Source organism: Mauremys mutica, chromosome 22 (genome assembly GCF_020497125.1).
Source record: "Mauremys mutica isolate MM-2020 ecotype Southern chromosome 22, ASM2049712v1, whole genome shotgun sequence".
In the NCBI taxonomy this organism is placed as follows: Eukaryota; Metazoa; Chordata; order Testudines; family Geoemydidae; genus Mauremys; species Mauremys mutica.
In genome coordinates this window covers 17,807,390-17,831,758 of record NC_059093.1, presented here as the reverse complement: position 1 = coordinate 17,831,758, position 24,369 = coordinate 17,807,390, and the positions used below count along the sequence as shown (strand labels likewise).

General features: G+C 55.3%; 1 protein-coding gene across 1 annotated transcript in view; it reads left to right on the top strand.

The window, feature by feature from the left end:
- ROBO4 (roundabout guidance receptor 4) overlaps positions 1-24,369 on the top strand; it is a 69,219-nt gene that overhangs the window by 11,133 nt on the left and 33,717 nt on the right. The window contains exons 2-11 of the mRNA XM_044996745.1: positions 4,224-4,547; positions 8,917-9,074; positions 9,661-9,781; positions 13,437-13,575; positions 14,178-14,305; positions 15,251-15,375; positions 20,636-20,855; positions 22,125-22,246; positions 23,146-23,317; positions 24,004-24,198. Of these exons, the coding sequence (XP_044852680.1) occupies positions 4,224-4,547; positions 8,917-9,074; positions 9,661-9,781; positions 13,437-13,575; positions 14,178-14,305; positions 15,251-15,375; positions 20,636-20,855; positions 22,125-22,246; positions 23,146-23,317; positions 24,004-24,198 (1,704 nt within the window). The remainder of the gene's footprint in view (positions 1-4,223; positions 4,548-8,916; positions 9,075-9,660; positions 9,782-13,436; positions 13,576-14,177; positions 14,306-15,250; positions 15,376-20,635; positions 20,856-22,124; positions 22,247-23,145; positions 23,318-24,003; positions 24,199-24,369) is intronic.

Sequence of the window (24,369 nt, the reverse complement as noted above, 5' to 3'; positions counted from 1 at the left end):
ACATATGGAAGCTGTTCTATACTCCTAATCATTTTTGTTGCCCTTTTCTGAACCTTTTCCAATTCCAATATATCTTTTTTGAGATGGGGCCACCACATCTGCACGCAGTATTCAAGGTGTGGGCGTACCATGGATTTATATAGAAGCAATATGATATTTTCTGTCTTATTATCTATCCCTTTCTTGACGATTCCCAACATTCTGTTTGCTTTTTTGACTCCCAGTGCATATTGAGTGGATGATTTCAGAGAACTATCCACAATGACTCCAAGATCTCTTTCTTGAGTCGCCCAGTTTTGTGAGATCCTTTTGTAGCTCTTCGCAGTCTGCCTGGAACTTAATGGTCTTGAGTAGTTTTGTATCATCTGGAAATTTTGCCACCTCACTGTTTACCCCTTTTTCCAGATTGTTTATGAATATGTTAAGTAGGACTGGGCCCAGTACAGACCCCTGGGGGACACAACTATTTACCTCTCTCCAGTCTGAAAACTGACCATTTATTCCTACCCTTTGTTTCCTATCTTTTAACCAGTTACCAATCCATGAGAGGACCTTCCCTCTTATTCCATGACGGCTTATTTTCCTTAAGAGCCTTTGGTGAGGGACCTCGTCAAAGGCTTTCTGAAAATCTAAATACACTATATCCACTGCATCTCCTTTGTCCGCATACCTCTTGACCCCCTCAAAGAATTCTAGTAAATTGGTGAGACATGATTTCCCTTTACTTAAAACCATGTTGACTATTTCCCAACAAATTATGTTCATCTATGTGTCTGACAGTTTTTTGTTCTTTATGATAATTTCAACCAATTTGCCTGGTACTGAAGTGAGGCTTACTGGCCTGTAGTTGCCGGAGTCACCTCTGGAGCCCTTTTTAAAAATTGGCGCCACATTAGCTATTCTCCAGTCATCTGGTACAGAAGCTGATTTAAATGATAGGTTACAGATGACAGTTAGTAGTCCTGCAATTTCACATTTGAGTTCCTTCAGAACTCTTGGGTGAATACCATCAGGTCCTGGAGACTTATTACTGTGTAGTTTATCAATTTGTTCCAAAACCGCCTCTAATGACTCCTCAGTCTGGGACAGTTCCTCAGATCTGTCATCCAAAAAGAATGGCTCAGGTTTGGGAATCTCCCTCACATCCTCAACAGTGAAGACCAATGCAAATAATTTATTTCGTTTCTCCGCAATGGCCTTATCATCTTTGACTGCTCCTTTAGCACCTCGATCGTCCAGTGGCCCCACTGGTTGTTTAGCAGGCTTTCTGCTTCTGATGCATTTTAAAAAAAATGCTGCTATTACTTTTGCAGTCTTTGGCTAGCTGTTCTTCATATTCTTTTTTGGTCTTTCTAATTATATTATTATACTTCATTTGCCAGAGTTTATGCTTTTTTCTATTTTCCTCATTAGGATTTATCTTCTACTTTTGAAAGGATGCCTTTTTGCCTCTCACTGCTTCTTCTACTTTGTTGTTTAACCACGGTGGCACTTTTTTGGTTCTCTTTCTATGTTTTTTAAATTGGGGTATACATTTAAGTTAAGCCTCTATTATGGTGTCTTTCAAAAGTTTCCACGCAACTTGCAGGGATTTCACTTTTGGCACTGTACCCTTTAATTTCTGTTTCACTAACCTCCTCATTTTTGTGTAGTTCCCTTTTCTGAAATTAAACGCTACAGCGTTTGGGCCGCTGTGGAGTTTTCCCCGCCAAAGGGGTGTTAAATTTAATTATATTATGGTCACTATTACCAAAGGGTCCAGCTATATTCACCACTTGGACCTGATCCTGTGCTCCACTTAGGACTAAATCAAGAATTGCCTCTTCCCTTGTGGGTTCCAGGACTAGCTGCTCCAAGAAGCAGTCATTTAAGGTGTCAAGAAACTTATCTCAGCATCCCTTCCTGAGGTGATATGTACCCAGTCGATATGGGGATAGTTGAAATCCCCCATTATTATTATTGACTTTTTTTATTTTTATTTTATTTCTAATCTCCCTGGTCAGGTGGTCTGTAATATAGCCCTACTGCTATATTCTTATTTTTCAAGCATGGAATTACTATCCATAGAGATTCTATAGTACAATTTAGTTCATTTAAGATTTTTACTTCATTTGATTCTACGCTTTCTTTCACATATAGTGCCACTCCCCCACCAGCACGACCTGTTCTGTCCTTCCGATATATTTTGTACCCTGAATCCCCCCTCATTCTTCTCTTCTCTAGACTAAATAATCCCAGTTCCCTCAGCCTCTCCTCAGAAGTCATGTGCTCCAAACCGCTAATCATTTTTGTTGCCCTCCGCTGGACTCTTTCCAATTTTTCCACATCCTTCTTGTAGCGTGGGGCCCAAAACTGGACACAGTACTCCAGATGAGGCCTCACCAATGCTGAATAGAGGGGAATGATCACATCCCTCAATCTGCTGGCAATGCTCCTACTTATACAGCCCAAAATGCCGTTGGCCTTCTTGTCAACAAGGGCACACTGTTGACTCATATCCAGCTTCTCATCCACGGTAACCCCTAGGTCCTTTTCTGCAGAACTGCTGCCTAGCCGCTCGGTCTCTAGTCTGTAGCAGTGCATGGGATTCTTCCATCCTAAGTGCAGGACTCTGCATTTGTCCTTGTTGGACATCATCAGATTTCTTTTGGCCCAATCCTCTAATTTGTCTAGGTCCCCCTGTATCCTATCCCTACCCCCCAGCATATCTACCATTCCTCCCAGTTTAGTGTCATCTGCAAACTTGCTGAGGGTGCAAGATCATTAATGAAGATATTAAACAAAACCGGCCCCAGGACCGACCCTTGGGGCACACCGCTTGATACAGGCTGCCAGCTAGACATGGAGCCATTGATCACTACCCATTGAGCCTGATGATCTAGCCAGTTTTCTATCCACCTTATAGTCCATTCATCCAGCCCATACGTCTTTAACTTGCTGGCAAGAATACTGTGGGGGACCATATCAAAAGCTTTGCTAAAGTCAAGGAATAACATGTCCACTGCTTTCCCCTCATCCACAGAGCCAGTTATCTCCTCATAGAAGGCAATTAGGTTAGTCAGGCATGACTTGCCCTTGGTGAATCCATGCTGACTGTTCCTGATCACTTTCCTCTCCTCAAAGTGCTTCAAAATGGATTCCTTGAGGACCTGCTCCATGATTTTTTCAGGGACTGAGGTGAGGCTGACTGGCCTGGCATCTCCTTCCCCTGGAGCTGTGGCTGAGCCCTCTGTGCAGTATGGTGGGCTCACCGGACCAAGAGCTCAGGCTGCTTCTTGGGCTTGTTCCCCCAGCCAGAGCACCAACTCTCCGATTGTCTTAGATTGTCTTAGATTACTGTGTCCAGTTTTTGTTCAACATCTTTATTATGATCTGGATGGTGGGATTAATTGCACCCTCAGCAAGTGGAGTGGCGACGTCCAGCATCAGATGGGGTTTCCTGTGCTTTACTGAGCTTGGAAAGTCTTTGGGGTAGGGACTGTCTTTTAGTTCTGTTTCTACAGCCCCTAGCATGATGGGGCTCAGGCCCATGGCTCCTAGGTCCATAGGTGCCAACTCCATGGTTGGTCTGGGGCTGAAGCACCCAGAGAAAAAAAATAGTGGGTGCTCAGCCCCCACCAGCCCCCTGCCCATCAGCTCTTTGATGGGCCCACCTATCAGCTCTTCGGCAGCGGGCGTGGGATGAGGCAGAGCGAGGGTGGGGACTTGCGGAAAGGGCTGGAATGGAGGCGGGGCCTTGGAGTGGAGCAGGGGTGGAACGCCCACCTGGAAAGAAGAAAGTCAGCACCTAGGCCTAGGTATGTGGCAATGCAAACGATAATACTGTTAATAATTAATATCCTGCTTCTGCAGGACTGAAGGGGCTTGGGGGTAAGATGGTGGGAATTGCTCTCCTCCAGGGGCCCACCTGGAAATGACAGTTTGTCACCAGAGATTAGCTCAGGCAGCAGCCATCTTCCATAGAAATGCTGGATCTGGGCTGGGGGAGGGTTGGAGGATGTTTGGTTGCTGGGATCTCAGAGTCTAAACCCAGCTGAGCCACTCAGTCTAGCCCCTGGAAACACCTCAAAGAGCGGCTTTAGAAAGGGTGTGAGAGAATGACTGGCCAGGGCTTCCCACTGGTGATACTGAGGCTGTCATGTGATGTGGGGTGGCAGTGTGATGGGGGAGGGTGCAGCGAAAGAGAAGTTGGATGATGTCATGTTCTGCCATTTTATCCCTAGGGTCAAAGTCCCCTTTTGAGGAGTTCCCGCCCTACATCATTGATCAGCCAACAGACTTGGTGGTGCGTTGGGACCAGCCGGCCACCCTGAACTGCCGCGTGGCAGGGAGCCCGGCACCCACTATTGAGTGGTACCGTAATGGGGAGTATGTGGAAACGAGCAAAGACAACGTTTATTCCCAGCGCACCCTTCTGCCTGATGGGTCGCTCTTCTTCCTCCGCCTCAACCAGCGGAAGGGCCAGTCCGACGAAGGGGTGTACACCTGCGTAGCCACGAACCACCTGGGCACAGCCAGCAGCAAGAACGCGTCCCTCTACATTGCCGGTAAGGCGTTGGGAGCTGCTCCCTGGATTGAGTGCCTGGAAATGGCCATGCTTACCGGGTAGCCGAGAGATTTGACTTTGCTTTCAGTGCTTTGCTGAGCCTGCTAACAATAACCACAGCTTTCTTTGATTTAACCAAACAAATCAGCTGGGGAACAAACAATATTAACCCATGAGGCATCAGTGAAAGAGGATAAATAATGCCAGCAGCAATTTCCCATGTCCCGCTCAGGGGTAGCCACAGGGGGCCTAATCTGAATAGCGCTGAACACCCTCAACTTCTACTGAAGCAGGGTTGGGCCCATCAAGAGTTTTCCACATAAGAAATGAAGCAAAAGCTGGAAATTGAGAGTTCTGGGTTGTAGGTAGCTCCAATGCAGCCTCTTAGCCCCTGCTCAGGCCGAGTTGCACAGATACGTTGAGAGGTCCCCATGTAACCGCTATGAGACACCAGGGCAGCCTCCTGCGTGCCAGCTCCCTAAAGCATGGCCTTCCAAGTATGGCCTTGCACTGGGCTTTGGTTGGAGAAGAGGAATGTATCAAATGGAGGGTTCTTCTCTTTGGTCTGTGCTTGGATGGGAAGGCAAATGAGCCTATTTCCTACAGTATCTGGAGCTCTGGCCCAGGCACTGCCATCTGGTACGTTGTCCCTCTGTCCAGAACCTGAGTAAAACTCAGGGAGATGCTCATTGCAACTGGACTGGGAAGAATGTGCTGAAACTCCACAGGCAACTCTCCTTCTATTTATAAGGTAACTTTCCAAGGCTTCCCTGCCATGGGGATGATGGTTATTCACACAGTGCCCGCAGAGTGGGAGACGCTTTGCAGATTAGTAGGAAGTAGAGCCGAGTGACTAATGAATTTTTTGGTCTAGGGGCTGTCATGGCTGATTCCACACTCTGGCACTTTGAGTGCAGAAGGATTCTAAAAATTAATACTGGCCACTCCAGGCTTGTATTAAACTCCCAAGTTTGGGACTTGTTGGGACCTTAGATGGGAAGATGCTGCCACTACCCAAGTGCAAAAAATCCCCTTTGGATCCAGGAAGGAGCACTTGGGAATTTCTCGCTGTGGGGTACCCTCAAGCCCTTTCACCCCCACCCCGCTTCCAGGGAAGAGCTGAGAAAGAAAACAAAGGAAATCAGCTGTCCAGGGAGCTCATTAACCACCAGCCTCATGCCAAGGAGGGTGGTGACTTGTCCGCCGGCTGGTTTGTGAAGCCGGTCGCTGGCTTTTCGCAAATGCCTGAAAACCAAAGCGATCCTGTTTGGGTTGAAAGCTATCGAAAGGTTCCCCCCCACACACACATTATCGAAACGGTCCAGCCTCCTCAGATCAGTAGAAACGATTCGACGAGCTCAGTGCCAATCTAGGAATGGTATCAGTCAGCCTGGAGCTAGTTTGTGGTGAATAAACAATCCCTCTGAAAGGGTCAAGGGATTTCCAGCCCCAATTCAGTCACACTGAAAATGTAGCTAGCCGGGGGCCCCGTCTTCCTGGGCCTGTGGGGCAGGGTGCTGTGTCTGCCTGCAGCAGCGGGTGACCTCTCTTCCATCTCACACCCACAGTCAGGGATTTGCTGAAACCCTGTGTCAGGGCTGATTCCCAGCTCTGCACTTGGAGTGGAGAAGGTGGGGGCACTTTTTCCCCCAAATTTAAAAAGTTCTAGCCCTCCCATTGGCTCTCCCTGCCCGCTCCCTTCCTTTTACTTATGTGTTTTTTGGGTTTTTTTAACCCTTTACAGGTGAAGCAAGTAGAGAACAGCTACTAACAGGGATTTTATAGCTACTGGCCGGCTGGGTGTCCATAAAAGGGAGCTCTCCACCCCCTTCATTTATCACACCCTGTGCCCCCCGGCTCCAATTCCAGCATCATGTTGGTCATTGTCTGTCATGTGTTGAAGATCAGCTGGCTCCAGGCTTCCTGCAATGGGGTAAAGTGATCCTGGAGGACAGTCCCTGCTCTGGGCCAGAAGAGCTGCACATGCTCACTGCTCCCCTGCCACGCTCACTGCATGTCTGCTGCTCGCACCCCCCTGTAAGGGGGCTGGCTGCATTTTTGGCAGTTGCAGCTCTGGACTGTCGCAGCCAGTCATAGAATCATAGAATCATAGAATCTCAGGGTTGGAAGGGGCCTCAGGAGGTCATCTAGTCCAACCCCCTGCTCAAAGCAGGACCAAACCCAACTAAATCATCCCAGCCAGGGCTTTGTCAAGCCTGACCTTAAAAACCTCTAAGGAAAGAGATTCCACCACCTCCCTAGGTAACCCATTCCAGTGCTTCACCACCCTACTAGTGAAAAAGTTTTTCCTAATGTCCAACCTAAACCTCCCCTTCTGCAACTTGAGACCATTACTCCTTGTTCTGTCATCTTCTACCACTGAGAACAGTCTAGTCCCCTCTCTACCCCCCCCCCCACTATTTCCTCTTGCAAGCGTTGCTCAGCACAATAACCCACATTGCATTAGTGATGCAATGCAATCCCCTCTGCTGGGCAGGTCCAGAGCCTTTCCAATTAACACTTTGTTACCGATCAGGCTCCATTAAGTCCAACAGCTCAGACCAGGGCCTTGTCCTGGTGTCGGTGGGTTATAAATATTCATACGGGCAAACTTGGTTTGGGAGATGCTTTTATTAGCAACACTAATGAAGCCCTGGGTAAAGTCCTGGCTTGTTGTATGACGTGCTGGCCTGATGAGGCGCCATCCACTTTCTCCTCCTCGGCAGGCACAGGCATGAGAGGGGCTCTCAGAGCCCTTGCTGGAGCTGGGGCTGGTGTGGCTAAGCCAACACTGCCAGAACTTGCCGGGGAGCCAGGGGCCATCACCATATGGGTGTAGTTTGGGGAGGCAATGCCATCCCTTCTTCTCCCCAAACTATGCCCATGTTAAAAAGTGGGGTGCATGGCCCTCTGAACCCCCCCTGGTTCCAGTGCTGGTGGCTCCCCACTTCTACAAAGGTTCTGGTGCCCTTGGCTAAGACTGCATGGTCCTGCATGGATGAGGAGATCTGAACCTGTCGTGGATGAGGGGATCTGAACCTGTCGTGGATGAGGGGATCTGAACCAGGTTTCCACATAGGAACTGCCAGACGGGATCAAACCAGGCTGCCTGGTGGACCTTGTGTGGGAAAAGGAGAGTCGAATTCAGATGGGGACTCAGCGCTCCCCTTGTTTATTTGTGGTGAGCAACAGAGCCCCTGAAATGCCCTGCAGCTTAGCCAGGCACTGCCGGACTCTGATCCCGGAACGAAAATCCAGCCATAGGAAAAGAGAAGGAAGGGGAAGTTCGTCTTTTACTCCTTCTGTTCACGGGAGGACGCCATGGATCTACCCAGCCTCACCCGAACGGGCAAACACAGCCTGTGTGGAAGATCTGATTGCATATCAGTGCTGATGGCTGCACCGGCCCCTCCCTGCAGGTGTTCGGCACAGGGTCTGCACTGCCCAAGCCTCTGTTGTAAAGCTGTTGTAAAGAAAAAGAATTCGTTGCCCAGAACATATGTGATCAAGACCAATAGTGGAGAGTTCAACAGAAACCACTGACATCTACAGTTTGTTCCTCTGAAAGAACAATCAACCACAGAGCAAACTCTACAGCTGGCAGATGCAAAACCAGGAAAGGAAGACTCAAGGATTCTAGACGGACTGTACAGCCAGATGACCACGTAGTTACGGGTTTGGGTCGTGTAATTAGAAAACCAGTGTGATTCAGAGACATTTAACAGACTGATTGGCACTGATCGTGTGTTTAGTGTAAACGGTAGGAAAGTAGAACTCGGGGAGATGGAATGGCATGCTAAACTGTATTATACTGTTCAGCCACATGGCGGCGCTGTGTGCACCATACCTTATTTCAGCTCCCCTGAGCCATGGGTGGTGGGGGAGCATCAGAGGGCCTGATGCTGAACACAGTTGGGGGGCTCACTCCACAGGACGCTCCGTAGCCCGTCCATACCGGGTACAGGACCGGGACCGCAGGAGCTCAGGGAAGAGCAGGAGGCTGGAGGGTGCCCACCGTGGCTATGGGGCAGCTGGCTGAATAGACATGACGGACAGGGCTACATTCCATTCGCTGCTCTGCTATATCTGCCTCCTGGATTTTCAGCCAGATGCTCCCAAAACCCTGGGCAAATCCTAGCAAGGAGCAGAAGCCATCCCAGGTGGCTGAGGGCACCCACCGGCCTGGGTCCAAGGAAGAGTCCGTGTCCCCCTGCCCCCACAGGCCCTACCCACTGGCAGGAGCAGGTGGATGTGCCAAAAGAGAAACGGGGCTCAATGCCGGGGAGTCGCTGGGCCAGATTCTGCCTCTCGGACTGGGGCAGCAGAAGGGCTGGAGGCCTTGGTTTGGCTTATATTTGGTCTCCTTGCAGCGCTGCGGGAAGATTTCCGGCTGCAGCCCAGCGACCTGCTGGTGACGGTGGGGGAGCAGATGCTGTTAGAGTGTGTGCCCCCGAGGGGGCATCCTGAGCCCACCATCTCCTGGAAGAAGGACGGGGTCCCCATAAGCCAGACGGCTGGCCATTACGAGGTAAGCTCAGTCCTCTCCCCCCTCCTCACACACTCCCCTGCCCTGGCTTTTCCCACCTGCAGCATCGTGCAGGGGGCATGGTTGCATGCTAGAGCACCAAGCCTCACGGTGTTTGCTGCCTGCAGACAGGTGGAGCTGCCTCAGCCCCCAGCGTCCGTCCCAGGATTCGAACAGAGCCGCTTTGGCCCCCTCTTCCCAGGGCTGGGACGGCGCTACCTCCGCCCAGTGTGGGTAGTCAGGCCTGTCACGCTCTAGCCCAAATAGGTGCTCGCTCACTCTCGCTCTTTCAGCCGTCTCTCTGTTGTACTGGACTTGGTGGGGTGCTGCCGTTCCTGCTGCTGGCCCAGTACGTGGGGGCACAAGCTAAGCTTCCCCCAGATGCCGAGTTCCTGCACTGGGGCTGGCTCTGGCTGGGGCAACACGTGGGCCTAGGGTGACCAGATGTCCCCATTTTATAGGGACAGTCCTGATTTTGGGGGGTTTTGCCTTATATAGGTGCCTATTACACCCCCCCCATCCTGATTTTTCACACTTGTTACCTGGTCACCCTACGTGGGCCCCTGACTCCCTCTCTCCCTCCTTGCAGGTCTCCAGCGGGAAGCTCCTGATGGTGCACGCCCAGAGGAGTGATGCGGGGCTGTATGTGTGCGTGGCTTCCAACCAGGCAGGCCAACGAGAGAGCAAAGCTGCCCTGGTGTCTGTCCTGGGTGAGGGCCTTGCGCACCGGGCCTGGCGCTCAGCTGATATCCAAGCAGCTGCCATGGCGTCACAGACCCACAGCTCTGGGACAGTCCCTGAGAGGACGCCTTCAGTGTGTCAGCCCCCTTTGGGTCACTGTATCACTGGGGCAAGCCCCTTGGCTTCCCCACCTCCTGGGACTGAACCTCAGAGCCTTCAGCCCCCCCGGCTTCACTCCATGAGCTCCCTGCAGCCAGTCCACCTGAGTAGGACTTGCACACCCAAGGGAAGCAATGCACCCCCAGCTTCCTGACTCGAGTGACTCCCAGCCAGTGTGACAGCAGGAACAGAGTGCAGGACGTCCTTAGTTAACACAGTGAATGGGAAGTTACAGCAAAGTTCAGCTGGGTCAGTGCAGAGTCCAGAGCCCCTCTGAGGCTCTGTAGTCCAGTCCAGAAGCCCAGCAGCCCACACTTAACAACCCCACCTGGCCCCTTCTCAGTCCTTTGTCCTTGTTCCCAGGCAAACACAGTCATCTGGCCGTCCCCTTAGCCTTTTGTTCTCCAGCTGGTCACACCTGACTGGCTTCCTCAGGAGGTTGGGCCATCCATGGTAGTTAGTTGCTAGGTGCCAAATGTCCAGGGAATTTGAATGGTCACTGTCTTCAGAGATTCCCCCTGAGCCCAGGCCCCAGACAGCCAGGGTCAGTCTCACCTGGACCTCTGCAAAGAGTAAACAACCTTTCCTCCCCACCTAGTTAACCATGCAGCACATAGGGGAAACTGAGGCACACACAGTATTCATACAAAACATTATGAAAAATCCCCACTTTGTCACACATGAGGTGCCAGAAAACTGGCCAGGTGACATATTTCTGACCAATGAGACCACCAGTAGGACCCACATGGCCTGTGCCCAGGATGCCCAGTGCGGTCACCATCTGAGGGGCATTAATAGCAGGCCGGCACCCATGAGAGGGGCTGGTTCTCCTAGACCATAACAGCAGCTCCCCCTGGCAGGGCGGCAGGAGGTTTCGTGACAGCACCCAAGGAATCCTGCTCCCCAGCAGGGGACCAGTTCAGGCTGGCTGGGACTCAGGCGACGCTCCCAGGAGCTTGTGAAGCCAAGCGCCCAGGAGTGCTGCCGGCTGCAGGGAATCCCTGGCTACACTGGTTCCCGTTGAGGGAGGAGATTCCTAGCCAGGTGATCCCTGGAGCTGCTCTGCCATAATGGCCAGGATGTGCTGGGAGAGCAGCAGGCAGGCGGCCCTGAGGCCCCTCCTTGGTGCTCAGCCTCCTTTACCTGGAATGTCCCCATCCTTTGGGAGCCCTTCTTGGAGGCAGGCTGGCCCCTCTGAACGCCCCTCTGGGAGCTTGCTCCATTTGCAGCTTCACTCCATGGCTCCTGGTTTGGAGCCTGCACCCTGAGTCCTGGAGAATATCAGAGGCTTCCAAAAACAGTCCCTGGGCCTGATTCAAGCTTCAGGACTCTTGTGACAACTATGTCGAACCGCAAGTCAGTGCATGGTTTAGAGACTCACTGGACTGGCTTCTCTCCCACGTTGCTTTCCCTGGAGACAAGTCCCTGCCTTAGCTACAGATTTCCAGGAAATGGCTCCGTTTGAACTCCAATCTCTCCAGGCTTTCGGAGTTGCGGTGTCACTTCCTCCCAGTTCAGCCACATGGGAAACCATTTCCAAGCTTACAAACAGCAGTGCGGACAGGGCTTGAGCCAAGCCAGCCTCTCCCAGTGCCCGCACACACACACACACCCCTTCTGCCCTGGCAACGGGCAGTCGAATGGGAGAGAAATGATTGAAATGGGGAAGGCCTGCATTCTGGCACGCCGTAATTGACAGGCTGTGTTTTAAACTATGAACCCCCTTTTAAAGGACGTTTCCTCCCTCGGTGAACTTAAACGAGAAGGCCAAAGCTTATCACATACAGTAGTAACACACACCCCAGCCATGGGTCGCTAGCAGGGACTGACCCCAACGTAGGAGCGACAGCAGCAATTGCCAAGTGCCCTGTGGACCTGCTGCTAGAGGCGGGCCTGACACACACTGTCTCAGTGGGTTACACAACCATTTGTTAGACAGCAATAGAACAGTGGAGCTCAGGAATCCTGGCTCTGAGAGGGGCTTGTGAGGTAGTGGTTAGAGGTAGGCTGCCAGGGGTACATAGATAGTGTGGAGAGCAGTGTGGCTGAGGTTGGGGTTGTCGTGTTAGAGAGGTGGGTTCTGTGGACAGTGGGCGCTAGCATTATATTTTTTGGTCTAGGGGCTGTCATGGCTGATTCCACACTCTGGCACTTTGAGTGCAGAAGGATTCTAAAAATTTATACTGGCCACTCCAGGCTTGTATTAAACTCCCAAGTTTGGGATTTGTTGGGACCTTAAATGGGAAGATGCTGCCACTACCCAAGTGCAAAAAATCCCCTTTGGATCCAGGAAGGAGCACTTGGGAATTTCTCGCTGTGGGGTACCCTCAAGCCCTTTCACCCCCACCCCGCTTCCAGGGAAGAGCTGAGAAAGAAAACAAAGGAAATCAGCTGTCCAGGGAGCTCACTAACCACCAGCCTCGTGCCAAGGAGGGTGACGACTTGTCCGCCGGCTGGTTTGTGAAGCCGGTCGCTGGCTTTTCGCAAATGCCTGAAAACCAAAGCGATCCTGTTTGGGTTGAAAGCTATCGAAAGGTTCCCCCCCCACACACACACACACATTATCGAAACGGTCCAGCCTCCTCAGATCAGTAGAAACGATTCGACGAGCTCAGTGCCAGTCTAGGAATGGTATCAGTCAGCCTGAAGCTAGTCTGTGGTGAATAAACAATCCCTCTGAAAGGGTCAAGGGATTTCCAGCCCCAATTCAGTCACACCGAAAATGTAGGTAGCCGTTTGACACATTCAGTCTCGGTCTCCCTTTGGCAGCTTTTCCCTCCAGCATTTGTCGTCGCAGGTTACTGGAGCGTCTGTGCACTTCCACTGCTTTTCACAGTTGCTCACAGTAAGGATACATGGTAGACCCAGTTATCGCGACACCCCCAATGCAGGCAATGGCTGTTCCTTCCCCTTTCTGACTGTCCTTATTCCCTGAGGGCTGCACATGCTGGTAGGGCAGAGGTCTCCAAACTGTGGGGCACTCCCCCCTAGGGTGGCATGGAGGAACATGTGTGGGGGGGTATGGGACAGTCCCCACAGGGGATGGGGAGGGAGAGCCCACCCCCCCCCAGCTCTGCTCCGGCCCCATCCCCAGCCATAGCCCCATCCCCGGCCTTGGCACGGCTCAGAACTTGGCCAGGAGCCCGGCTGCCTGCCCCCATCATGGCCTAGCTGCTGCCCTGCTCCCAGCCCTGCCCTGGCCCCACCCTCTGCTTCAGCCCCTGGCTGCGGCTCCATTCCAGCCCCGCTCCCAGCCCCACCCAGCCCTAGCTGCAGCTCCAGCCTCGGCTCCCTTACCCCTGTCCACGTCCCTCCTCCCCTCCCTCCCTCCCCGAGCCACTCCCAGCCCCAGCCCCAGCTCGGGGGGGAGGAGGGGCATGACCCTCAAAAGTCTGAGGACCCCTGTGGTAGGGGGTGGAGACCTCCTGGGGGCACAGGAGGTTGTGGGGCTTGGATCCTGTAACATGTGGCATCTCCCAGCAGAGCGGGGATGTCTCACTGCGATCTCTGCTTCTCCCTCCCCAGAAAAGCCAACGTTCACTCGCAGACCCAGTGATATTGTGGCCAAATTTGGCAGCACCGTCCAGCTGGGGTGTGGTGTTGAGGGGGACCCACTGCCCAAAGTATGGTGGCACAAGGAGCACGGAGAGCTGCCCTGGGGCAGGTATGTGATGTATATTCGGAGGCTTCTGAGCTTTGGCGCTGACCCCCCAGCTAGCATGTTACCTGCAGGGCGGGTATCCGAATACACAGCACTGCAAGCACTGAGTAATTCTCGTAGCCCGTTGCTGCAAAGTAGGTGGAGGATGCCAGGCTCACTTAGCAACACTGCCCAGGCCGCGTGGGATAGGGGGAACTGTGCCTGTTCGATACGGCACCCGGAGGGATCAATGGAGGCAAACCCAGCCTGTACCTGTTCCCGTTCTCCTGGAGGTGGGCAGAGTGGGGTACTGCCTGGTATTGTTACTGGTCATGAGCATGAGCAATTCCCACCCCTTGGAATAGCGGCTCCACTGGCTCTGATGGGGCAGAGGGAACCAGTGGTTGCTGCAAATGCAAGATCCCAGGCTCCGGCAGCTGGGAGCCCCCTGTGTTTGGGACCCAGAGCCCTGCTGCCCATGTCCTGCTCACCCAAAGTTTATTGGCGTTATTATGAGTCATGTGCATACCGATGAGGCCTACGGGCCAGCCAGGACAGGGCTTGGCACAAACAGCCAGTCCCTGTTCCATGCAGCTCCCAGCAGCTGTTCTGTCTCACACGCCCAGGCACGAGGTGGACGAGGAGAACACCTTGCGGATTCATTACGTGACAACGCTTGACTCCGGCAGGTACATCTGCACGGCCCAGAACCAGGTGGGCACCGCCTCGGCCAAGGCCTCGCTCACTGTGCAGGGTAAGCAGCTCCATGCAGCATGGCAGGGCCGGGCCGTGCCCGCGGGCAGCAGAGAGACCTTAGTGCCCAGCACACCCTGCTTCCAGCATGCCCTGGGAACTGGGGGAGGCAGAAAGCTGTCACCAGCGACTGGGCACACGTAATATCCCTGCCCTACCCATCCACCAGCCCCATCAGCTCTGGCCCTCTCTGAGCAGCCCCGGCGCGATTCTCTCCTCTGCTCCCCAAGACTTGACAGGCTGGCGTCCCAGCATCTGGACAGAGGCAGGCCAATGCCCTGAACTGCCTGAAACAGCCCCGCATGAGCTCCAAGAAAGTACCACAGGCCCAGGGACCGGGGCGCAGTAGCACCTGGATGTTCCATCAGGAGACAATGCCCCTGGCTGCTGGGAACTCCTGTCTCTAGCTTGGCAGGGCCCGATCTCCAGACACACCTGGGCAGTGCGCCTCGCATGGCCCGAGGGACTCCGCTGCTTGCGTGTGTGCAGGGTTGGGCCCATCACTTCATGGCTGGCCCAGCCCCTGCCCCCTCCAGCTCTGCCTCTCATAGAATATCAGGGTTGGAAGGGACCTCAGGAGGTCATCTAGTCCCACCCCCTGCTCAAAGCAGGACCAATCCCCAGATGGATTTTCGCCCCAGATCCCTAAATGGCCCCTCAAGGACTAAACTCACAACCCTGGGTTTGCTTCACGAAGGGGGTTGAAGCTACAGCAGAGTCTCCCCCGGCTTGGCTCTGTTCACCCTTCCCAGCATCCAGTTCGATTCCTGGGGCCTGCGGTCTCCCCACTAGCTGGGCTGCCAGCACGTGGTAACAGCCCGTAGGCTGCGGTTGTCAGAGGGGAGAGGGAGCAACTTCTAAAGGTGCTCACTGGGGATGGTATTTCCCCGGGGAGCTCCTGTTGCCCAGGCCCCCAACCCCACGCTTGCCCCTTTCTTGCCCGTAGACCCCCTGGACACCGGGCAGAGGGAGTGGCCGAAGGACGTCCCGCGAGAGATGATGGACGTCCAGCTGTACCTGGACAACAGCACCACGCTCCCCTCCTCATCTGCCGTCTACCTGCACTGGAAGGTCGGTGAGGAGTCTCCGCTAGTGCTAAGTGCACTGGTACCCCGGCCTGGAGTGCCTGGCAGCGAGCCCTGGGCGGCCCCTCTGCCTGGCTCGGGGACGGGTGGGGTGAAGGGGAGGGCGTCGTGAGAGTGGCGCTCCCCAAGGGCACCCAGGGTTGGGAGGCCCTTAGCGTGAAGTGGGCTTGTCTGTGCCTGCTGCAGCTCAGCTCCTTGAAGCCAGCAGCCTCTGGCCACACAAGCCCTGTCTGACAGGCCTTCCCAGACCTCACCCTCTTGGTGCGGGTTAGCAGCAGGCACCAACCCGTGAGTCCTCAGAGCAGCCTCTGTGGTGCCCAGCCCATGCCCACTGGACACTCACAGAAATGACTGGCCTGCTGTCTCCAGGGAGCGGTGTACACACAGGTGGAGTGTTGTAGCTCATGGCCAGGGCCCTTGGAACATCACAGCATAGTGACTCAGTCATGAGTTCAGCATCAAAAGCTCAAATTTAAGAGCTAATAAGTAAGGCTACGATTTGGTCACGGAGGTCACGGCAGTCCCGGATCCTGTGACTTTACCGGACCTCTGTGACTTCTACGCTTCAGGAGGAGGAGGTGGGACTGTGCGCCCCGGCCCTGCCACTGGGGCTGGCTGGAACCAGGACCCTGCAGCCCTAGCCCCGTGGCTTCCACTGGGGGCTGCAGCCAGGACAATGTGCCCCGCCCGGCGGCTTCCACCGGGGCCATGCCCTACCCCCATAGCATCCTGGGCTTGGCAGGGGCTGCAGCCGGGCCCACACCCCTGTCCCACAGCTGCGGCCAGCTCTGGAGCATGGGCTCTGTGCTCCCCATGGTTATGCCTCCCCCATTGCGGCCTCCGGAGCTGAGCTTGGCCTGTCAATCATCCTTCCTCCCCCCCCCCAACCCCCCAGGACTCCATTCCTCCCCCCCTATCTAGCTCTGCCCCCCGGTTATTTTTAGTAAAGTCATGAACAGGCCACAGGCGCCACAAATTTTTGTTTATTGCCCGTGACCTGTCCGTGACTTTTACTAAAAGTAACTGTGACAAAAACTTAGGCTTACTAGTAAGTAAGGATCAAAGAGTCAAAATGGTGCAATAGAAACCAGAAGAGAGAACCTGCTTCGTAGAGTCTCCACTGAACTGTACCTGGCCAAACCCTTGTCTGAAGTAGTTTTTCTCTCCAAGGCAATCTCCCAGTGTCTCCAGCCAACCTGGCCAGGATGTAAAGAGCTCTGTCCTTTTTGCTTCCCGGCGCAGGGTAACGAGCGGCCTTCTGCCTTCTCCTTATATCCCCCCAAATCCATTGCTGGTCTCCAGAGTCTGGATGGCCCCCAGGGTCTATCCCTGGTGTGCTGACTTCATGTTGTTTTCACATCCTCATGTTGCCTTCCTATGGAAACGGGGCTTCCATTTTGTCGGCTCCTCAGTGCTTAATGTACGTGGGAACTGAGGCAGCCAGGGGAACATACACCCTTCGAGTTCCCGTTGCCTGTTCTCACCCCAGGCTCTGCCTGGGCTTGTGCAGGTCCCGAAGCAGCTCAGGGCCTGTCGGAGCCAACCCCCTGCTGGAAGGGCGAGCGCACAGGGCAGGGAGCAGAGAGAGTCACAGGTGACATGGTCTGCTTCTGCCCGTGTGACAGCCCCCCTCTCAGGGGTGGGTGCAACACGGTGCTCCCTGGCCTGCAAATGGCCCCAGAGTTCAAAAGTCCAGGGAATGTGTCGCCCAGGACAAGCCCCAGCACCCCACCCGGGCACCAGGAATTACAGCCAGCGGCCCCGTGTCCTGAAGGAGCAGGAGGGAATGGGGAGCTGCCCCTGCACTCCCAGCCTGTGAATGGGAAAGTGCCGGCCACACCCAGCCTCTTCCAGCAGGGCCCTGCTAAGCCCTGTCCCCCTGGGCAGCCTGGCCTGGCTAGGCCTTGCCCTGCCCCAGTGCTGCTCGGATCCCCACCATTCCCAGCGTGCACGGACAGGCCCAGCGAGGAGAGTGGAGGGCTGGCTGGAGACCAGTGGCGGGGGGGATTCCCCAGCTCCAACGGCAGAGCGGCATGGGGACAGCAGCCTTGAAAGCCATCCTCCCTCATGGAGGCGATCGTGGGTAACGCACGAATGCCGTCCGGGACATTGGGCAGGTTGCCGGCGGGACTGAGGGGCTTTGGCTCTGCTGTGACACACCTGCCTGTGAAAGGGTCACAAGGACAGGACCCCCCAGCGATAGGCTGGGAGGCCTGAAGGATAGTAGCCAAGTGCTGCAAGGCCTCCCCAGCAGGGCCAGGCAGACCCCTGGGCTCATCACTGGCATGTTCCCCCATGCAGTCGGGCCTGTGCTCTGCATTGTCTGGCAGCAGCGCTGCCCGGGGTAGAAAGCACCTGGGAACTGAGTCCGGCGCCATTGCAAATGCTCAGTCCGTGTGCAGATACTGCAAGGTAGAGAGCTTCCCCTGCACACTCCATCGGCTAGGTGCTCAAACTGTGTCCTGAATTGTCAGCTCAGTTCAGCATCCGGCCCAGTGGGCAGCACCCACCCACATACCCACCCTCCTGTATTCATCCATCCACCCCTCGTATATTTATCTACTCACCCTCCCACTCATCCATCCGTCCATCCACCCACCCACCATCCACCTCTCTCATCCATCCACTCACCCACCCACCCAGCTAACTACCGTCTTAGCTACCCACATCATCGGGTGCTCATAGGCTACTGAGGACCATTGCTCAGCCTCCAGCCAGAGTGACCATGGCTGATGGCATTCTACCAGGCATTATAGAGGGAAGTTCCCAGATCTGGGTCAATCCTGGGAATCCACAAATCTTTAGGCTGGCTCTACAGGCAGGGAGGGTCAAGGCATACACCCCTTTGCATGTCATTGGAGCATTTGCGATAACACGTCCCTGCCACACACCTGAGGCTGTATAGAAATGTGCTGAAAGCTGTGAACCAAAGGACACTCTCACATCAGGACCAGTGTGAAGATCACATACCAGATGTAGCAGAACATCTGGGACACCAAATCCTTTCAGTGCGAGCCAAAGTGCTGACCTGCCAATGGAATTCAAAGCTGCTTTGATGTCCGTGTGTGCCAGGTGAGGTGGGCGGATGAATTCTTGGTGCAGCTCAGCCAGGAGCCAGAGGGTACAGAGAGCGTCCATTATCGACTGCCCATCAGCGAAACCTGATGTCTGTGAACAGCAATGTCTGTTAAGGCATGGGCTGCATCCTACCAAGCAGGACATGAGTGAAGATCTTTCAGGGGCTGAAAGCAATGAAATCAGCCTGTAGCTGCTACACTCAGTGTGAGATCCGTTACCCTGGCATAGGGGCACTGTGATGCCGTCTGTCCAGTCTGCTGGTACTTGGCCTGATGATGGCCAGTGCTTGCTTGTTCCAAGGCACCTTTGAGCAGCTTGGGTGGATGCCACCAGGTCCAGCAGCACCTCCATTCCGTAGCTTTTGGTGGACATCTGGCTGGTGAGGAGCTGGACGAGTGAGAGCTGAGTGACAGCTAGTCTGGAGTTTGCCGGTGTTTCTGTGCTCTGAAGACCCATGAGTTTTTGCTGCAGAGCGATTTATGATGAGGATGTGGTCAGTTTCTTTCATGTCACGTCCATTGTTTGAAATCCACATCTAGCAATGGGTATTGAGGCCCATAAGCCAGGAGTCTCCGATAGACAAGCCCATTCATCCCACCCCCAACTACTTACCCACCCACCAACTCTCACATTGATCCATCCAATCACTCATCCATCCCATCCCACCATCTCTCCCACCCATGAATCCCATCCCCCAGCTGCTTACCCACCCTCCAACTCTTCCACCCATCCATCCCACTTCCAGCTACTTACTCACCCACCGATTCTCCTACCCACCTATCCATCTAACCACCCATCCATCCCATCCGCCAGCTACTTACCCACCCACCAACTCTCCCACCCATCCATCCCACTTCCAGCTACTTACCCACCCATCGACTCCTACCCACCCATCCATCTAACCACCCATCCAACTCACTCCCAGCTACTTAAGAACATAAGAATGCCCATATTGGGTCAGACCAAAGGTCCATCAAGCCCAGTATCCTGTCCTCTGGCAGTGGCCAATGGCAGGGGCCCTAAAGGGAATGAACAGACAGGTGCTCATCAAGTGAGTGATGAGGGGGAGGGATAGCTCAGTGCTTTGCATATTGGCCTGCTAAATCCAGGGCTGTGAGTTCAATCCTCAAGGGGGCCATTTAGGGATCAGGGCAAAAATCTGTCTGGGGATTAGTCCTGCTTTGAGCAGGGGGTTGGACTAGATGACCTCCTGAGGTCCCTTCTAACCCTGATATTCTATGCCCTGTCACCCAATCCCAGCTTCTGGCAAACAAAGGCTAGGGACTCCATCCTGACTAATAGCCATTGGTGGATCTATCTAGCTCTCTTTTGAACCCCATTATAGTATTGGCCTTCTCAACACCCTCTGGCAAGGAGTTCCAGAGGTTGACAGTTCATTGCATGAAAAAATACTTTCTTGTGTTTGTTTTAAACCTGCTACCTATTAATTTCATTTGGTGGCCCCTTGTTCTCATATTATGAGAGGACATAAATAACACTTACTTATTTACTTTCTCTATACCACTCACGATTTTATAGACCTCTCTCATATCCCCCCTTAGTCTCCTCTTTTCCAAACTGAAAAGTCCCAGTTTTAGTAATCTCTCCTCGTACGGAAACCGTTCCATACCCCTAAACATTTTTGTTGCCCTTTTCTGAACCTTTTCCAATTCCAATATATCTTTTTTGAGATGGGGCAACCACATCTGCAGGCAGTATCCAACCCACCCCCAACTACTTACCCATCCACCAACTCTCACCCATCTTTTCATCCCATCCACTGAACCCAACCAGCCATCCACCCTCTGACCCTGCCACCCCCCAGCCACCCATCTACCAACTCATCCATCCACTTGCCCATCCTCCTGCCCTCATAGAATCTCAGGGTTGGAAGGGACCTCAGGAGGTCATCTAGTCCAACCCCCAAACCCTCCCATCTATCAACATTTCTACAGCACTTTCTGTCATAGCAACCACACTAAGTTGGCTTCTTCCAGCACATAGTCCTGCTGATGCAGCTCTGGCAGCCTGTCCCCAAGCCCCTTGCCCAAGGCAAGCACCATCCCGGGCAGGAGGACAAGAGGAGACTCGGATACGGGCAGGCTGGGAGGTTGAGCAGATCTCTGCTGGCCTGGCCTGTGCCCCCACTGATCATGGTTGCCTTTCAGGTGATCCGCCCGTCCCAGCACACTGAGGGTCATGCTGTTCTGTACCGCTCCCTGCTGCCGGTCAGCACAGACTGGGTTGAACGGAAGGTGCCCAGGGAGCACAGCATCATCATCCCAGCCCTCAAGAGAGGCTACAAGTATGAGTTCAAGGTTCGGCCCTATGCCGGGAAGGTCCATGGCTTGGACAGCAACGTCAGGCACCTCTGGATCCCGGAGGAAGGTACAGCCCGAGGCGCCCCCAGTCCCTCCAGCTCCGGGCCCTGACTCAGCTTGCTCTGCAGAGCAAGGTCACATGGGGACCTAGAGAGGCTGCTGGCCTGGCAGGGAGTCCATGAGTGACATACTGGGCGGGATTGAGGGCTTGGTGCATGGCTGCCTACAGGTCCTTCTCCATGGTGCTGCTCCTTACAAGGCCAATGCCTCGCCAGGAGAGCACGGGCAGGGGGTCCTGCTGGAGCACACAGGAACCTGCCCATTCAGCTGCTGTGCATCCCCTGGGTGAACGGCACGGCGGGTGCCCCAGTGTGCCCCGGCACCCCAAGGCTGCACCGTCCAGGGATCTTGTGCGGGGAAGTGCCAAGGCTGGGGTCTGTCACTGTCCTGCTAGAGGGAACAGGAAGGGACAAGGAAGAGGATGAGGAGCAGAGACAGCACCATGCACAATCTCAAAGGACCCCTGGGCACCAGGAGGCCAGGTCGGTACCTTCATCTGCAGTCACCCCCTCTCCGCATGGCCCCATGACCTGACCTGCCTCTCTAGCGATACCTGCTGGTGGGAGACCTCAGGCACCACAGCTCTGCTGCCCTCCACCCAGGGGTGATAGTAGAAATAGGGACTTACCGGTACGGGGCTGGGTTGGGGCCGGGGCTGGCCCCCGGAAGGGGCGGGGCCTCAGGTGGAAGGGGCGGGGATGGGGAGGTCAAAGCCAACCCTGGCCTGCCCTGTACCGGTAAGTGCCCTTCCCCTCCCCAGCCGGGGCAGTAGCAGCAGCCAGGGGCTCCGGCAGCAGTTTAAAGGGCCCAGGGCTCGGCCGCCGCTACCACCCCGGGCCCTTTAAACTGCTGCCGGAGCCCCTGGCTGCCACTGCTACCCCAGGGCTCCGGCAGCAGTTTAAAGGGCCCGGGACCGTAGAGGCAGCGGGAGCCCTTTAAATAACCCTCGGAGCCCTGCTGCCGCTACCCCAGGGCTCCAGCAGCAGGGCTCTGGCGGCAATTTAAAGGGCTTGGGGCTCCAGCCGCTGCTGGGAGCCCCAGGACCTTTAAATTGCCGCCTGGGGAAGCCGCCTCCCCCTTCCCGGTACGGCGCACCGGCTCCTGCTGGTACCCCGTACCGGGACGTACCAGCTTACTTTCACCTCTGCCTCCGCCTCACACTCCAGTGCTCGGAGTGCGGGCCCTGGCTCCAGGGACCACAGGCTCCGTGTCCGGAGAGCAGCCCGGCCCCGCGCTGCCCAAGGAGAGGTTTTCAGTGGCTCTCTCTTGTCCTCAGTGCCTAGCGCAGCTCCTCAGCATGTCACCATCACGGCAGTGGAGGATGGGAATGGCACCGTGCTCATCAGCTGGGACCCCCCTCCCCACCACGCACACAACGGCATCATCCGGGGCTACAAGGTGAGAAAGTGCCGGCATGACCAGTGATGTGCTCGGTGCTCGCAGTGGGGACGGAGGTTAAAGAGCTAAATCGGCCTGGCTTGGCCAGGCTGCAGCTAGTAGGAACCTGGAGGGAGCTCTGGCTCGTGGAGGGATCTCACCCGAAGGTGGGGAGGTAACCGGGAGGGTGCCCGGAGGCAGGGCCGTGTGCCCTGGGGGTGCTGCCGGGCTGGGCTGCACCCTGCCAGCGTGACACGCCCTCTCAGTCACTTTCAGGAGCATTCACAGGAGTCAGTGTTTGTTCATGCAGGGATCTCGGGGGCTGCTCTGCTCGGGGCTGGAAGCACCCCCCAGGGGCCGTGTGCCAGCTGGGCAGAGCTGCAATGAGCGATGCCCCTTACACAGGACCTGGGGGAGCCCCTCAGTGCCTGTGCAGTCCTGCCTTTGGAGCAGCTTTTGCTTGGAGTTCCTGCTTGTTGGGCCTGGGGTGGTGGGGGTCACAGCTATCCATGGCACCTGGGGCAGTGGGGGTCACAGCTATCCATGGCACCTGGGGCGGTGGGGGTCACAGCTATCTATGGCGCCTGGGGCGGTGGGGGTCACAGCTATCCAGGAGGCCCGGGCGGAGCAGATCACAGCTGTTTGTGGGGCCTATGTGGTGCGGGTCACAGTTGTCTATGGGGCCTGGGGCATTGGGGGGGGTCACAGCTTTCCATGGGGCCTGGGGCAGTGGAGGTCATAGCTGTCTGTGGGGCCTGGGGCAGTGTGTGTGTGTGTGTGGGGGGGTGTCACAGCTTTCCATGGGGTCTGGGCTGGTGGGGGTGTATCTGGTTGTATCTGTGTCTGGGTGTATGACAGGCATCCTGTCTCTTGGTCTGGGTGTGTCACAGCCATGCTAGCTCTGTCTGTGTGTGTTACAGGTCTGGTACCTGGGCAATGAAACTCACCATCGCTTGAACAGAACCGTGGATGGAGGGACACACAGTCTGGAAACGGTCATGCTGCCGGCTGGGGTTAAATACTGTATCCAGGTGGCAGCCTTCAATGGAGCTGGGCTCGGTGTGCCCAGCAATGCCACATGCAGCAGCGTAGGTCAGAAATGATGTTTTGTTCGTAGAGCTCTTTGTCCAGCTGGAAACCCCCAGGCGCCCCGTGATGGGCCCTGTGATCAGAGAGCCGGCTGGGGGTGGTGGGACAGACAGATCCCTCACTCACTTGCCGTCCCTTTGACGTTCTGGCTCCCCAAGCTGGCCTGCTGGCTGCGCTCACTTGCTTCCCTTAGAAACCCTGGTTCAGTCACCTGGACCCTTGGCACCACTGCCAGCTGGCCAGACTGACGTTTTAGGGAAGTCTGCAGGGACCCTCTTGGGGGCAGCATGGAGGTCATGCTCCTCGGTCTGTTTCCCTTCTCTGACGCCTGCCCTGTGGCCCATTGGCTCAGGCAGCACTTGGGAGGGATGTTTTTCTTCTCTGCATTTGACTCATTTCACGTGAGCTCCCAGACAGTGCTGGCTTTCTGCAGGGGCTTGGCTGGCACCTGGGACTAGGGAACGTTGGCTGATGGTTCGAGCCGGGAGCTGGCTGGCTGGAATCTGGTTCTGTTCCCAGCTCTGCCTGCCTCTCGTTGGGTCACCTTGGCCATGGCCCATCCCCCTCCCTTTCTGCCAGGCGTGCCGCTCACGGGGCTCCAGCCCACAGGCCCTAGGGGCGTTCTGGAGCTCTCTGCTGCGGCCACTCAGCCTGTCACCTCAACCTCTGATCCGCCCCTTCCCTCCCAGAGCCCTTGGTGGGAAAGATGGCCAGGACCCCGGCTGTGCTCTCCGTCAGCCACATCCTGGCAGTGATTCGCCAGCCTGTCTTCATCGCTAGTGTGGGCTCGCTGCTCTGGCTCGTGCTGATGGCGCTGGCTGTCTACCTGTGCCAGCACCACGCCAGGCATTACAGCCGAGAACAGCAGCACGCCGTGGGCAAAGGTGAGAGCGAATCTGGAGCTATAGAACTCCGAGCCCAGCTGTCTCCCAGCAGTCACTAGCATGGGGGTGGGGGGCAGCAGGGGCCCTGGAAAGACACATTATGCAGGGCTCCCCAACATCACCCCTGCTCGCTGGGCCCTGCAGCCCCCCAGCCCTGGACATTGCACTGGG